Here is a 15,842-nt window from a genome sequence, read left to right on the forward strand (position 1 = left end):
TTAGAGCTGGTCTACCTGGTGCAGGAATGAGCACTACAGGTAAATTCTAACGCACAGCAACATGTTGTGCACTAATTGGCCCATGTAGACCCTGCTGGTGCCCACTGAGGGTACAGCTACACTGCAAAAAACAAAGCCACGGAAGTATCTCCAAGCCTAGTTCTACAGAGCTGGGCTGGTGGGATTCACGCTACAGTGCTAAAAATAGCCGTGTAGACATTCCCGTTTGGGCTGGAGCTTCGGTTCTGAAACCCACCCGCTACCAGGCTTCTGGGACCTGATCTGGAACATGTACACAGCTATTTTTAGCACTGAGCCAGGAGCCCCAAGAGAGCTGGGCTCTGAGACACTGCCACAGGTGGGGTTTTTTAGCAGCGTAGTCATATCCTAAAAGTTCCCTCCCTCCCTGCTGCTTCAGACTTTCAGGCAAATGTTCATAATCTACTAGAAAAAACAGACTCTAATGAGAGACTGCTGAATTGGAATTAATTTGCAAACTGGATACAATGAACTTAGGCTTGAATAGAGACTGGGAGTGGATGGGTCATTACACAAAGTAAAACTATTTCCCCATGTTTATTCCCCCCCCCCGCCCCCCACTGTTCCTCAGACACTCTTGTCAACTGCTGGAAATGGCCCACCTTGATTATCACTACAAAAGGAGTTCTCCTGCTGGTAACAGCTCACCTTAAGTGATCACTCCCATTACAGTGTGTATGGTAACACCCATTGTTTCATGTTCTCTGTGTATATAAATCTCCCCACTGTATTTTCCACTGAATGCATCCGATGAAGTGAGCTGTAGCTCATGAAAGTTTATGCTCAAATAAATTGGTTAGTCTGTAAGGTGCCACAAGGACTCCTTTACTTTTTAGAACTCATTTGTTATTTTCTTGGGGGTGGGGGGCATGAAGCATACTGACAACACACAAAGCTTTTGTGAAATGAAACACAAAATTAAATGCATCATGTGTTGTGTGGTTCACTATGTCAGTATATTAATTCCTCAAAAACACAGAAAGACACATATTGTCTAAAGTGTGGAATTTGCAATTTTGTAAGTAAAATGAAAGAAAACATAAGACTCTAGTCCTAGTCTACCCCCTGATCTTTTGTATTTGCCTTTAGCTACCAGTATAGTTTTGCAAATTTACTGCTTTTTTAGCATCTAACCAACTATGAAATTTGAACTGATCCTAATATGCTAAAAACGCAATCGACTTATTCGGAGCTGGCTGGATGAGAGTGCAAGTCTGTTAAAAATTGGCAACATTCTGAATTCAAATTTCCTGACCCCTGTGATTTTACTCCCATCATTTTTTACTATTTTGATGCAATAAACTGTGATAACCTTCTTTGCAAACATAGATTTGAGATACAAAACTGGAACTTCAGTTTTAAATTCTAAAAGAGAAGGAATGAACTATTCCATCCTAATGGTGGTTCCATTTCTTTGTTGTTAATTAGCTTGAGCTAGATTTCCTCGTCAGGCAGTAATCCAACAAATCCCTCTGAAACCTCCTTCAATTGCTTTTGTAAATTTAGTGTCTCTTGGTACCGTCCCTTGGTGTACAAAGTTTGTGCTATGTTTTGCTCAAAGTCCTCCTCATCCTTAGTGCAAATTTCAGCATAGTTACATTTGTTAAATACAAATACAGTGACAGCTGTGATCAGCAGAGACCCTCAAGATGAAATCTCAGTTTAAGTGAGAAGGGGCTGATAATGAGGGCCTATCAGTTTTGAAACCTGCTCCTTATCTTGGTCCCAAATAACCCAGGACTAATGTCTTTCAGCATGACCTGAAAGTCTAATCAGTTTATTTGATCTTTTGGAGTGGGACAGATTTAATAGGGGATGATGTTTATGCATTAGGGAAGTTTTATTGGAGATCATCAGCTGGTTAGCTTATGATTTTTATATATTTTTAAAAAATTATGTGCTAGAGTGTTTGATGTTTTATTTATATCACATCAGAAGCCTAAATTTATAAATGTAGAGACACAGTCTTTCTGTGAGTTCTGGACAGTATTGTGAAGCTGTGTCATCAATCCTCTTTTTCCTCAGTCAACCAATCACAGAGATGATAGTGACTGTGGAAGAATTTTTGAATTCCCACAACGTGTTATTGAAGCGTGCGTGTTAGATGTTAAAACATTTCACCAAGGTTCAAATAGAAGCTTAGCGGCCTCATGTCAGAAGTTTAGGATGATTGTACCTGAGAAGTTGTCTCATTCTTTTTGTTTTATTCTTGTTGTTTGAGCAAATGGGCAAGATTTCCTTGTCAAATTTCTTTCTGCATTGTCAGGCAGCATCTTCAACAGTTTGGATGCAAAACGCCGCAGTTTCATTTCAGCTGTAGAATGAATAATATCGTGTAGGAATGTATTATTCCTTATAAGGATGCATTTAGGAATTTTTAGATCATATCTCATGTGTAGCTAAACCTCTTGCTTTAATGTGAATGTTGAATCTTTTAACTTGCCACATCTAGTAACAGACCTGCAAGATGAAATCTGCCTGTACAAGTACATCCACAGTGAAGTGCCTCAATCGTAAATTGCTCATTTTGTGCTTCACTGCACAGTAGACAGAGGTGAGGTGCAGTAAGGACATGCCACATTCTGCCAAAATATCCAAAAGGATCATCCATGTTTAAATGAAACTCCCAGCTCTGTAAGAAGCTTTCACATCAGAGGACACTTTAATTGTACTAAACCAGCTGATCACTAGATGGCCTCATAACCTAAGAGATTCGGGCAGATCTAGGTTTAGGACATTGTGCGATTACCAGCCTTACTTTTAAAAACTTTGGGATTTATAGTTGTCACTTCAGAGGACAAGCAAGACTCCCTTTAAAAGGCTGTTTGCTAAATGTCATACTGAGTGTCAGAAGGATTCTAGAACAAGAGACTTGTGCTTTTGTACTCAGCAACTCAGTTTATGATGTAGGCCAATGATTCCCAGGCTGTCAGTTGAGACTCCCAAAGCATATCACCAGGGAGCTTCACGGGGCATGCACATGTGTGAAGGGAGGTAGAAAAAGGCAGGTCACAGCCTCAAGTGAGCCCTGATGTGCTGCAGCACCACCACTCCTTCCATTCTCCTCTGGGGTGGGGTTTGCTGATCAGCCACACAAGGAGGCAGCACCAAATTCAGCCAGCAGGGGGAACAAGAGACAAGAGTCCAACTTTCACCCTAGGGTTGCACAGAAGGGGATTGGTAAATGGAAGCTGCCGCTCCACCACACGGCTGGACTGACTGGGGAAGGAAGAGAGGAGGCCTGCTGCCTGTTAGTAACTGAGATGTGGGCAGTTGGGCCTTGTGGGTAGAGCAGGAGTCAGTAGCCAGGAATGGGAGCCTAGAGTCAGAACTGGAGTAAGAAATCAAGAGTCAGAGCAAGGTTATCTGGAGTGAAGCAGGGCTAGTCACACAGGCAAGATCACAGACATGGGTAAATGCTATGAGCAGCTGCCAGCTTGCTATTGGGCTGAAAAGCTGATCTGCTGACTCTTCCCAGCAGTCAGGGGATGTAGCCAATCAGGCAGCCTACTGCAGGCCAGCTGTGCCTATTAGGATGCCTGGAGACTGGCCTCTTCCCAGTCTCAAAGCACAAAGGCAGTGCTGGGAGAGAGATTGGGGAGGACAGAGCAGATCTCAGGAGAAGACAGATGAGGGGACTTTAGGGGAAATTGGTGGTGGGGCAGAGGAAATCCATTGGGAGGGAAACACACAGGTGGAGGAGACAGAGTTTGAAAGCAGAGGGGAATCTGTGAGAGAGAAAAAGAAAAGGAGCACTTGTGGCACCTTAGAGACTAAGTTTGAGTTTTATGAATATAGATATCTTATAAAACACAAGAACATAGTAATAGTAGCAAAAATAAATACAATATCATTAAACAATGATATTTCATATGCATTAATTTAGGTTACACTTTCCACTCCACTTTGATGGAATTTAGATTGATAACTCCTATTACACTCAATGACATTAGTGTGGTTAAAGCCTGTATCAGCCATTGAAGATTCAGGCCCTGATCGTGTAAAAATTTATCCACATGCTTAACTTGATGCACTGTGGTTGAAATCCTGGCCCCCCCCTTAAGTCAATGGCAAAACCCCCCTTAACTTTGATGGGGCCAGGTTTTCACCCTGTGAGTAGTTCTGTTGTAGTGAGTGCAGGATCGGAGGTTTAGCGCTTTACTTCTTAGAAGCCACTATTCACATAGCAAAACAATCTCAAAATAATATGGTTTTCAGTTACCAAATTCTATCTTTGTTTTTATCTCACATGCTGAATTTCTTCCAAATAACAGATAACTAATAATTGATGGTTTTTTCCCTACAGGAACATATCAACTATAAATTGGATCACACTAATTATTTTTGTTTCATTTTGTTCTTTACTTTCAAATGCAGAACTAAAAACCAATTAGAACACTGGTGTGGGAAATGCTTGTTATCAGTAAGTATGAAGGGCCATGGAATTATAAGAATTTCAGTCTCAAAAAACCAACAAAAGATGGGCACCCTAGACATTGCACCATTGTGCTAGGACATGAGGACGCGAAAATGAAACTGACTAGTTTACATTCACTGTCCTGGTTGAGCGAAACACAAAGAGTGAAAAGTAAATTAGACTGCAAGGATTGTTTCTGATTTTGACAGGTTTCAGAGTAGCAGCCGTGTTAGTCTGTATCCGCAAAAAGAAAAGGAGGACTTGTGGCACCTTAGAGACTAACCAATTTATTTGAGCATAAGCTTTTGTGAGCTACAGCTCACTTCATCGGATGCGTGCAGTGGAAAATACAGTGGGGAGATTTTATATACACAGAGAACATGAAACAATGGGTGTTACCATACAAACTGTAACAAGAGTGATCAGATAAGGTGAGCTATTACCAGCAGGAGAGCCGGGGGCGGGGGGGGGGGTACCTTTTGTAGTGATAATCAAGGTGGGCCAGTTCCAGCAGTTGACAAGAACGTGTGAGGAACAGCGGGGTGGGGGAATAAACGTGGGGAAATAGTTTTACTTTGTGTAATGACCCATCCACTCCCAGTCTTTATTCAAGCCTGAGTTAATTGTATCCAGTTTGCAAATTAATTCCAATTCAGCAGTCTCTCATTGGAGTCTGGTTTTGAAATTTTTGTTTGTTTTTTTTTTTTTTTGAAGAATTGCCACTTTTAGGTCTGTAATCGAGTGACCAAAGAGATTGAAGTGTTCTCCGACTGGTTTGAATGTTATAATTCTTGACGTCTGATTCGTGTCCATTTATTCTTTTACATAGAGACTGTCCAGTTTGGCCAATGTACATGGCAGAGAGGCATTGCTGGCACATGATGGCATATATCACACTGGTAGATGTGCAGGTGAACGAGCCTCTGACAGTGTGGCTGATGTGATTCGACCCTATGATGGTGTCCGCTGAATAGATATGTGGACACAGTTGGCAACGGGCTTTGTTTCAAGGATAGGTTCCTGGGTTAGTGTTTTTGTAGTGTGGTGTGTGGTTCCTGGTGAGTATTTGCTTCAGGTTGGGGGGCTGTCTGTAAGCAAGGACTGGCCTGTCTCCCAAGATCTGTGAGAGTGATGGGTCGTCCTTCAGGATAGGTTGTAGATCCTTAATGATGCGTTGGAGAGGTTTTAGTTGGGGGCTAAAAGTGATGGCTAGTGGCGTTCTGTTATTTTCTTTGTTGGGCCTGTCCTGTAGTAGGTAACTTCTGGGTACTCTTCTGGCTCTGTCAATCTGTTTCTTCACTTCAGCAGGTGGGTATTGTCGTTGTAAGAACGCTTGTTGAGAGACTTCAACAAAGAAACTTCAAAACCGGACTCCAAGGAGAGACTGCTGAATTGGAATTAATTTGCAACATGGATACAATTAACTTAGGCTTGAATAAAGACTGGGAGTGGATGTGTCATTACACAAAGTAAAACTATTTCCCCATGTTTATTCCCTCCCCCCACTGTTCCTCACACGTTCTTGTTGTTGGGGACACTGGGGCATGGCCGCTAGGTAACTCGAGGGGATGGAAGACCACGAGTGTCGATGAAGCCCCCTCGCACTAGGCCCAGGTGTCCTTGGCCCCCCCTCCTGCCTGGAGGCACTTGCAGCAGTTCTGCGTACTAGGCCCAAGTGTCCTTGGCCCCCCCGCCTGGAGGCACACACAGCAGTTATGCTGAGAATCTGCAACAATATGTTGCAGAGTCAGACTGCCTGAAACTAAGCAAGGCCACGCAGGCCAGATATGGAAAAACAATGCTGAATAAAGCAGCTTTATGTATAGTTTAACAAATGATACAGAGAATCAGGGAACTAGCTGGGAACTGGATTGGCTGGCTATATGGATACTTGGGGCAGCTTGCTATTGGATAAGTATGCTGGGAAAAAGGATGTATAAAAGCCTGTGTAACTTCCTGCTCGGTGTGCAGGATTTGAGATTTTATTCTCCCTGTACCTTTTTGCAGCTGCAAATAAACTTTTCTGCTTCTCCACCCCATTGTGATTATTGGGTGTAGCACACCGGGTAACGAACCAACTCAAGCTGTTGTTCAGCCTCTCGGCACTGGGTGCCGGCAACATTGTCAACTGCTGGAACTGGCCCACCTTGATTATCACTACGAAAGTTCCCCCCTCCCCCCCCGGCTCTCCTGCTGGTAATAGCTCACCTTACCTGATCACTCTTGTTACAGTCTGTATGGTAACACCCATTGTTTCATGTTCTGTATGTATATAAAATCTCCCCGCTGTATTTTCCACTGCATGCATCCGATGAAGTGAGCTGTAGCTTACAAAAGCTTATGCTCAAATAAATTTGTTAGTGTCTAAGGTGCCACAAGTCCTCCTTTTCTTATTACTGATTTTGTAATCTCAGTTGCTCTCTTTCACATCAGGAAGAACATCTGGCTTTTTTAAAAAATGCAATTTTTAGACAGACTATTCCTATATATAATCCCAATCTAACCTCACCAAGAATCACAGAACTTTAGAGATGGCAAGAGGCCTGTCTGATCTGTCTCCCTGCCATCGCAGGATTTTTCCTTTACACAGGCATCTCAAGGCAGATCCAGCAGCAGTTCTACTATATCAAACACTGCCCCCTTTAAGGGATGTAAGGGAAAAATCATGCACGTGGCTTCCAGAGCAGAGCACGAGCCTGATGATCTCACCATGCTGGTGCATGTGAAACAGGAAACAGAAAGCCAGGCAAATGCTATTTGCTAACCACAGCAACAACACAAGGTGCAAAAAAACAACAACAACAAAATGGAGAAGGACAGATTCACGGGGCAGACGGACTCCAGGTTTAAGCTGTCACAGTAATAACAAAGGTAGGCTTTTAAAAAACATTAAAAGTTAAAATCTTTTCTGCACTAGCATTAGCACAGTGTTAGCAGCACCTTCCTAAGGAGGACTGCTTTTACTAGCTCAGTCCCTACTCCCCTGGCCCACGAAGACAGGGGTGGAACTGTTAGAAGACTGTACAAAGCTCTGCTGAGCAGCAGGCTCGCTGCTCTCGAAGCCGTGAGTCTTTTAAGAGAGGCTGGGAAGAGAGGTACATGGTCAGTGATACAGACCTGGCAAGTCTCAATCTTTTGGATTAATTTTAAGGCAGTTTTAAGAATCCCTTATTTTTGGATTAATTTTATCCGAAGAACACAATTAATTTGAAATCTAATCAGTTAAAAAAAAGGTCGTGCTATTTGAGTCCTTCTGTCAGCGTATGTGGTTTTACGCTCACATTTCTTATATTTAAAAACCGATATTTTCCCTCTCCTGTTGCTGTAGGAGAAATCCATACAACTCGGAAATCTGACTAAACGGGAAATCATGAAATTGACCATAAAACAAAGTGCGGTCAAATGCACTGTACAAACCAACTGAAAAAAAAAAAGTCCTCTCTTTTTGATAGATTCGAAGATTTTAAGGACAGAAGTGACCATTAGATCATCTAGTGAGTCTGACCATCTGTACAACACAGACCACAGAATTTCACATAGTTGTGTACTGTCTCTCAGCTTCATAGATTCATAGAATTTAGAGCCGGAAGGGGCCATATTGTCATGTAGTCTGACCTCCAGTATATGAGCCATTAACGCTCACCCAGCTACTTTTATCCTGAGCCCAATAACTTGTGTCTGTCTCAAGCTTAAGTTATGTTTGACTAAAGAATATCTTCCAAAAGGGCATCCAGTCTTGATCTGAAGACATCAAGATATGGAGGATACACCACTTCCATTGGTAGTTAGTTCAGTGATTAATCACACACACTATTCAAAATTTGTGTCTAATTTCTCATTTGAATCTACCTGGCTTCAGCTTCCAGCCATGGGTTCTTGTTATGTCTTTCTCCGCTTGATTTAAAGAGCCCTTTTGTACCTGGTATTTTCTCCCCATGAAGGTATTTATACACAGTAATCAACTCACTTCTCAATCTTCTTTTTGATATTCTTAACGGGTTGGGATATTTAAGTCTCTAGCCCCCAAATTATTTTTGCAGCTCTTTTTGGAATCTTCTTCAATTTTGTTACCTTCTTTTTAAAATGTGAACACTGGACATGTACACAGTACGTGTCTTACATATGCTGTATTCAGAAGTAAAATCACTTTCCTACTTCTGACTACTTCCTTGTCTATACCGAGGTAAAATTACCTCCCTATATCTCAGTAGTGGCCAGTGATGCCAGTTCCCATGATTTTGTCATGGGTCTCATGATAATTGTTTTCCTTAAAGCCCCAGCTTCTGGATTCAGGTGGATATGTGATGATTTCAGCCTTCATTCTTAAAGAAAAGGACGTTTCTAGTCCTCGTGGCTATGGAGAAAGCTTCAAAATGTGACCCCAGTACACTGCATCCTAAAGGCTCAAAAAGCGGGAGGCAAATAAAAACAACATTAAATGTATTATTTTTACATAATCTCATTATTTTAAAGCCAATCTCATGATTTTTGGTGAGCCTGGCTCATGATATTTGACGATTTGGGGTTGGCAATACTGGAACTCCCCTATGTATACATCCAAGGATTGCATTAGCTGTTTTTAACCACAGCGTCTCATTCATGTTCAGTGGCTTGTCCACTACTAGCCTACAATGATCCTTTTCAGAGTTACTGCTTTCCAGGACACAGTCCCCCATTCTGTAGGCATCACCGGCATTCCTTGTTCCTAGATACATAGCTTTGCATTTGACTGTATTAAAGCATATTTTATCCCAGGTTATCAAGTGATCCAGATGGCTCTGTATAATTGTCGTGTTGTCATCATTTAGTGCTCCACTAATTTTTGTGTCATCTGCAAATTTTATCAGCAGTGATTTTATATTTAACTCCAGCTCATCGAGCAAAGTGTTGAATAGCATTGGGCCTACTACCGATTCCTATGAAACCTCACTAGCAACATCCCATTCAATAATGATTCCCCATTGACAATTACTTTTTGAGAATTGTCAGTTAGCCAGTGCTTAATTCATTGAATGTGTGCTCTATGGATATTGTTTAGTGCTCTTTCTTAATCAGAATGTCATGCAGAACTATACAAATGCTATACAAAAGTATATTATACCTATATAGTTACCTTTATCATCCAGACATAATCTTCTTAAAAAATAAAATCAGTTAATTTGATAAGACCTATTTTCCATGAAAGCATGTTAACTGGTGCTGATTATATTCCTGTCCTTTAATTCTTTATCGGTTGTATACTGTATCAGCTTTCCCATTATTCTGCCTGGTGTTGATGTCAGACTAACTAGCCTATAGTTACCAGGTCATCCCACTTGTAATAATATTAGCTGTAACTTGCAATACGATGTGTATAACATATTTTAGGAATGTAGGTTTTAAGTTAACAATGTCCCTTTAATGATTAAACTTTTGGCCTGTGTTACACTGATAGTTTTAAAACTAAGAGATTTTAAATGTCTCACTCATTCAGATTGTTCCCACCGTTTGACAGCCCACTCAGTGCAGGATTTTAAGCAACATTTACATGGAAATCCACAGGAGATTCAATAATAGAGCTCTTTCTTGAATGGAAAATAAGGTGCGTTGTTCCTACACCTGGAAAAAAAATTAGAGGTAAGAAAGACTTTAGATTTCCATCAACTTCAAAGGCAGCAAGAATTTTCAGCAGAGGTGTGAGCTAAGTGATAGTAGCATAGTCATTGCTCTCCTTAGTGTCCTGATTTGATTTTGACCGGAGGTTAAAAAAGCTTAAGGCATGAATTAAGATGCACTCAGGGCCCAGTCTTGCACTCCAGTGGCACCCCTGGGCACAGTTAGTGTTCTGGGTGTAGCAGAAATGGATAATCATGCCCTATGTGTACATTTTGGGTCAATTAATGCCTGTTCTACGCCTGCCAGGGACTTCCTCTACATTGTTGAAATTCCATAGGGTACAGAAAGGCAGCTTTTTGGCCCCTTTTTGCTGGCAGAGCTGGTGTAAGGTGGTTGTGGGGCATCAATGAATTGGGGTCCTCCTCCCAATGAGTAGTTCATATCTGTCCCACTTGGGGGCAGTGTGAAATTGACTGGAGTCACGCCAGTGTTGCTGCTACCCCCACAGTGTTTTGATTGGCAGCAGTGTTGTTCATTGTACTCTGCTGCTGCTTGGTAAAGCTACGAGCCTCAGCACAAGTGCTGAAGCCCTCCCTTTGCAGACCGCACTACAGTGGTTTTCATTCAGCTCACATATGGCTATCTCCACAACCCTGTGGGTTGGAACCTGCTCTTGTTTTAGTGAAAGCTTAAAGTCCCCAGAAATTGATGGTTTAATGCCCCCCCACTTGCCAGGGAATACTTCTTACTCACCCCTGGAGAGTAGATTAGTTAAGTACTGCACTATAAATATCTTAACAAAATTCAAAGCAGCCATTGAACCTTTAATTAGCATTTCTATAGCCACTTTAAAGTTCATGCCACATATAACAACAACGTGGGCTCTCTGCCATGCCTGTGCATAATTGCATAGATTGAACATTCACTGAAAAGCAATAGGTGTGAACATCCTGCTGTTGTGTTTATCTGTGGGGAGTAGGGAGGCAGACGCTAAAAACTGTGTGTATTTAATCTTTAAATCTGTCAATTCAACCACTGACATTGTATGTCCTTGGAAGTGTTTGAGACACTTCCCCATATGCAGTTCCCTGATTTGATTACTTTAATGGCTCATTCCCTTGAACGCCACCACTCCCTTCATGGATTTTATTTTAAGTATCCAAAGACACTGTAGTAGAGCACAATTCAAAGTAATACCCTTCCCCAAACCTTTTCACGGTTTTGTAGCAAAGGTGCCATTTCATGTTCACTCTCTTGCCTTCCCTATGGGAATACCTGCTGCAGAATGTGAGATTAGTAGCCGAGCCTTAGACCAGGTCTATGCTAAGAGCACACTGCCAGTATAGCTACTCTAGCATACTATACTGGACGCAGCCCCCTCCGCTTGCCCCCTCCAAGTAAAATAAGCTATGGTGCCAAACCACAGTTTTATTGGGAGAACTGCGTCTACACTAGGGACTTTTGCTGGCACAGCTCTGTCGGTCAGAGATTATACCTTCACACCCCTGCCTGACATAGGTATGCCAGTACCAGTTGCCATCCAAGGCCTAAAGTTGAAATTAGAAATCAAGTCCATCTAAACGGCAAGCCCAGCAGTAACAGCATGTGGTGTAATTTATGTTCAGTGCATGTTTATGTTTCCTTAGGGCCACTGAAGTCAATAAGAGTTTTGCCATGGACTTTAGTGGAGCCATGGTTTGGCCCATTGGGTTGACTTTGTCTCCTCCTGCCATAACAGAACTAGAGTAATGAGCTGTCACATGAACTGTTGCTTTCCATCCAAAGAAACTCACCCCACTGTCCTCTAAGTTCTCCACCCCTGTGTAGGATTTGCCTTTTCTGGAACTACATTGTAGACCTGTGACATGGGGAAATATGAGCCTGACAAACTTGAGATCTTTCATCCACGTATAGCAACTCCCATCCAGCTGCCGCCTCTTGCAGCATTGATGGTTGTTAACCTTGAAATAGATATTTTATCATTAATACGTTGCTCTTGCTTTCAGGAATCGCCATCCATTGCTACAAAACGAGACCGCTTCTGAGTTGGTTTCAAACACGTCTCCTCACACACTTACAAGATCAACCTTCGCTGTGCAGCTGCTTTGAATTCAGATCAGGAAGGATTTTTACCAAAGGGGAGGCATGGTATTCTGCTACTTGAAGTGGTTTATAGGCTTTGTCAGTAGGGATGTCCTCACAAAAGCTTCAAGGAGCAGTAACAGAAGCACCTCTTTGGTATGGAGATGCTGCTATCACAGGACTCCAGGAAGCTTCCTGGATCCTGAGATGAGAGCATTTCTGGAGGAGAACACTGAAGTCAGTAGCAGTGGGCACCTCACACCAGAGATACGACTGCGACTTCTGACGCCTCGCTGCAGATTCTGGCAGGAAAGAGCTGACTTGTGGCCCTATGGCGACCCCTTCTGGGCAATCTACTGGCCAGGAGGCCAAGCCCTGTCCAGGTACAGTGCCCAGTGACCACTAGAGTAAATATGTACTATCACCCCATGCTGCATCGGATACCAGATTTGCTTGTGATAGTACTGCTCTCTAGTGGCTGCAGCCAAAGGGGTTTGTAAGCCCTAGTACAAGTACACCTAACACAGATTCTCCTTCAGCTCAAGTGATAGAAGCCTGTGGCTTTGGAATAGAAGGTCCCAAGTACTATCTCTGCTGATGACTATGAAGTCTGTGCAGCTGCTGTATGTAGAATAACTGTTGGCTGTTAAATCTGTTGACTTCAATGGAGTAGCATGTGTTTACACCAGGGCTGAATTTGGATGTGTGGGAAAGTTTTGCATTTTCCACAAAAATATTGCAAGGTATTTAATCACATCATTTAGTGTCACTTCAAGAGGGGAATACTTAGTTCACAATAACTCAGGGTTATTCCAGGAGGAGACAAAACATGCTCATGGAAGCATATCTGTGTCCACTGAAAAGGGTAGAATTCTGCTGGTGCAACCTTTGAGTGTAGACAAGGCCTAACCTATATCCAGACTGGTTCTAAAATCCTAAATAAGGGGGCGGGAATGTACACAGACAGGATTATTTTATATTTATCTGACCGTGTTGCACTCATTTACAAACTGTATGCCATATTTTATTTCTGACAATTTTGCAGTCAAAATGCAGATGCTGTCTCTGATTCCCAGGGGCTGTTAATGTTCTTATATCACCCAGAAGTATCTTCTCCTACCTAAGAAGTCATGAGTCATTACTGCAAACAGCCAACCTTCAGCCATCTCCCATTAAGTTGAAAGGGAAAGGTTTGATTTGGGGTTGGGTTGGGTTGGGTTTTTAATACTTTAAATTTTTATCATTTTATTTATTTTTGTCTGCAAGAAAGCAAAAATCAGAGGCTTTTTTAAGTTGGAAACAATATGAGTCTCACAGCTAAGTTATGAGAGGTGATTAGATGGACCTTCAACACAATTAAAGTGCTGCTAAAAACAGTAAGTCAATTAGGTACTGTAGTTAATCTCATCTCCATGGTTTGTTATCAAATGGTGCCTTTGCTACCTAACCATTTGGTTAGCAACATTAATTAATGCTCTGGCATTTCACCAGCAGATTTAACAACGATTTGCTGTTTTGCTGACCTGAGAACTTCAGTAATGAATTGCATAATCTGAAAAAGTGAAAAATGGACGGTGCGTAGGGGGGGAAATGCTGCTTCCGCAATTGTATGCTCTTTCAACAGTGTCTGTTTCCCACAACATCTGAGCTCTCTGATGACAAAGTTTCAGAGTACCCTTTTCAATATAACCTGAGATACCTTATTAACCTAGCCTTGCAGACAACTGTCTCCAGCACTAAGGCAATCTATTTCCACGCTGGGCTAGCATTTAGGCCCTAACTGTTTTCTGAACTTCTAAAGCGAACATCAATATTACAGGCAATCTGAGAAACACTGAGTTGGAATTAAGGTACTTAAAAATATTCTGGGCACAATCACCCTCTCTACTTGCATTACTTCAGATCCAAGCAGGGTTCTGCTGCATGCTCCTCCTTTTCTATGACCCCCCCTCCATATATAAGTTATGGGTTCATCTGAGAGAGAGCAAGGCTGCCATAGAGGAAAGGGTGTCAGCAGGGCTGGATTAAGGTTATGAGGGGCCTGACACTAATGGGAGGGAAGGGCCTAAGTATGAATTACATATTGCAAGAACAATTATGAAGTCATAAAACATTTATCGACAAACATATTTACATATTTATTTATTTATGTAAAATTAACAAGTTTGTTCTACTCTAACTACGCTCAATTCTTCAAACAACACCCCCCCCCCCCAGCTTTAGCAGTGGCAAAGTCATGAATGATGTCATTGTAATTCAAAGACCTGATGATTTCATTCTCAATGCTCAAGAGGGACAAAGCACTGAGATGCTCTTGAGTCATGGTGGATCGGAGGACATTTTTGACCCTGGTTAGAAGACAGAAGGAACATTTCTCCACTACAGTTAGTGATCATTAATGACAAATACAGCCGTAATGCAGTTTCAACATTTCAGAAACATTCTATCACATTGGTTTCAGTGATAACTCAGTACATCCAAATACAATTTGCTTTCATCATCTTTTCTCTCTAAATCTGAGAGTGATGCGAATTCAACAAATTGAAGAAATTCTTTAGTAAAATCGACAGGGAGATCATCTGGGTCCTTCTGACACAGACGTCTGAAACCTTCACTGACTTCAGAACTTGAAATGTTAGGCAAAAAATTTGTCAGTACACTATAGTACAGTTTTGTCAATATTTTCGTAAGCCTTGATCCAATGTCCTAATGAACTCTTCAGTTTGTCAATGATTGTGATGAAGGTATTAGCTCTGAAGGCCTCCTTGTCACTGAATGAGTGGGAAGCTGCATCGTCGCATGTCTTCTGTCTTTTGCGGCGTTTGGCTGACTCTTACTCATGGTTAGCAGTCTTTGCAGCCCCCTGAATTTCATACACATCAAACCTATCCTGCATTCGTTGAAAAACAGTTCCAAGACTCCTCATTAGGTTTACCGCAGTGGAAAGGTCAATTTGAGCACTTTGCAAGCATACACTGCACCTGCTGAATGGCTGAAGTATATCATTCCAGACCTCACACAAAATAGCAGTTTCCAAAGGGTGCATTGCATCACTCAGGATCTTCGCATCTTTTCTTGTTGCTGATTTTTGAGATTCATCTTCCTCGATGCTCTCTAGTGCTTCAAGGATGTTGGGGTATCCCAGAACAACTGCATTCTCAGCTTCAGTGTTAGTGCTCCACCGTGTCCCTGAGAGTGATTTGGGCACCCCTTTGGTAGTGAATCTCTAAGAATCATCCAACGACTGGTTGATGCAGAGAAAAAAGATTGTACAATTCTTGGACAAATCCAAAAAAAGAAACTGGTTCAACACAACAATCCACGGCAGATTGGCCAACAAGGCTGAGTGAGTGAGCAGCACATGGTATGTAATCAACCAAAGCACTGTGCTCTTTTATCTTTGCCTGCATCCCTGAATATTTGCCACTCATATTACTTGCATTGTCATAGCTTTGGCCACGACAAAGGCGGATGTCAATCCCATTTCTGGTAAGGAAATTGAGTAGGTGCGAGACAAGTTTCTCCCCTGTGTAGCTGGTGATGTTTATGAAGGTCATGAAACGCTCAACTGGTCCGCTGGGTAGCACATAACGCAAGATGACAGTCAGCTGATCTACGTGTGACACATTCGGTGTTGAGTCGACAGACACTGAAAAATATTCCACATCTTTGATCTCATCTATAATCACTGATAGTGTCTTTGCCAGCA

The 15,842-nt window shown here is 42.1% G+C and overlaps 1 protein-coding gene across 7 annotated transcripts in view; it reads left to right on the forward strand.

Moving 5' to 3' along the window:
* The first annotated feature begins 7,153 nt into the window (after positions 1-7,153).
* The window catches only part of ETFBKMT (electron transfer flavoprotein subunit beta lysine methyltransferase), a 31,896-nt gene continuing 23,207 nt past the window's right edge, over positions 7,154-15,842 (forward strand). For 3 of the 7 annotated variants that reach the window (XR_012155987.2, XM_073321549.2, XM_073321517.2), the window contains exons 1-3: positions 7,154-7,327; positions 9,930-10,072; positions 12,058-12,516. Coding sequence is in view for 4 of the 7 variants with exons in the window: in XM_073321549.2 (XP_073177650.1) it covers positions 12,197-12,516 (320 nt within the window). In the remaining 3 variants the exon portion in view is untranslated. The remainder of the gene's footprint in view (positions 7,328-9,929; positions 10,073-12,057; positions 12,517-15,842) is intronic. The other 4 variants (XM_073321530.2, XR_013634926.1, XR_013634927.1 and 1 more) reach the window with 4 other exon arrangements.

This window comes from Lepidochelys kempii, chromosome 1 (genome assembly GCF_965140285.1).
Source record: "Lepidochelys kempii isolate rLepKem1 chromosome 1, rLepKem1.hap1, whole genome shotgun sequence".
In the NCBI taxonomy this organism is placed as follows: domain Eukaryota; kingdom Metazoa; phylum Chordata; order Testudines; family Cheloniidae; genus Lepidochelys; species Lepidochelys kempii.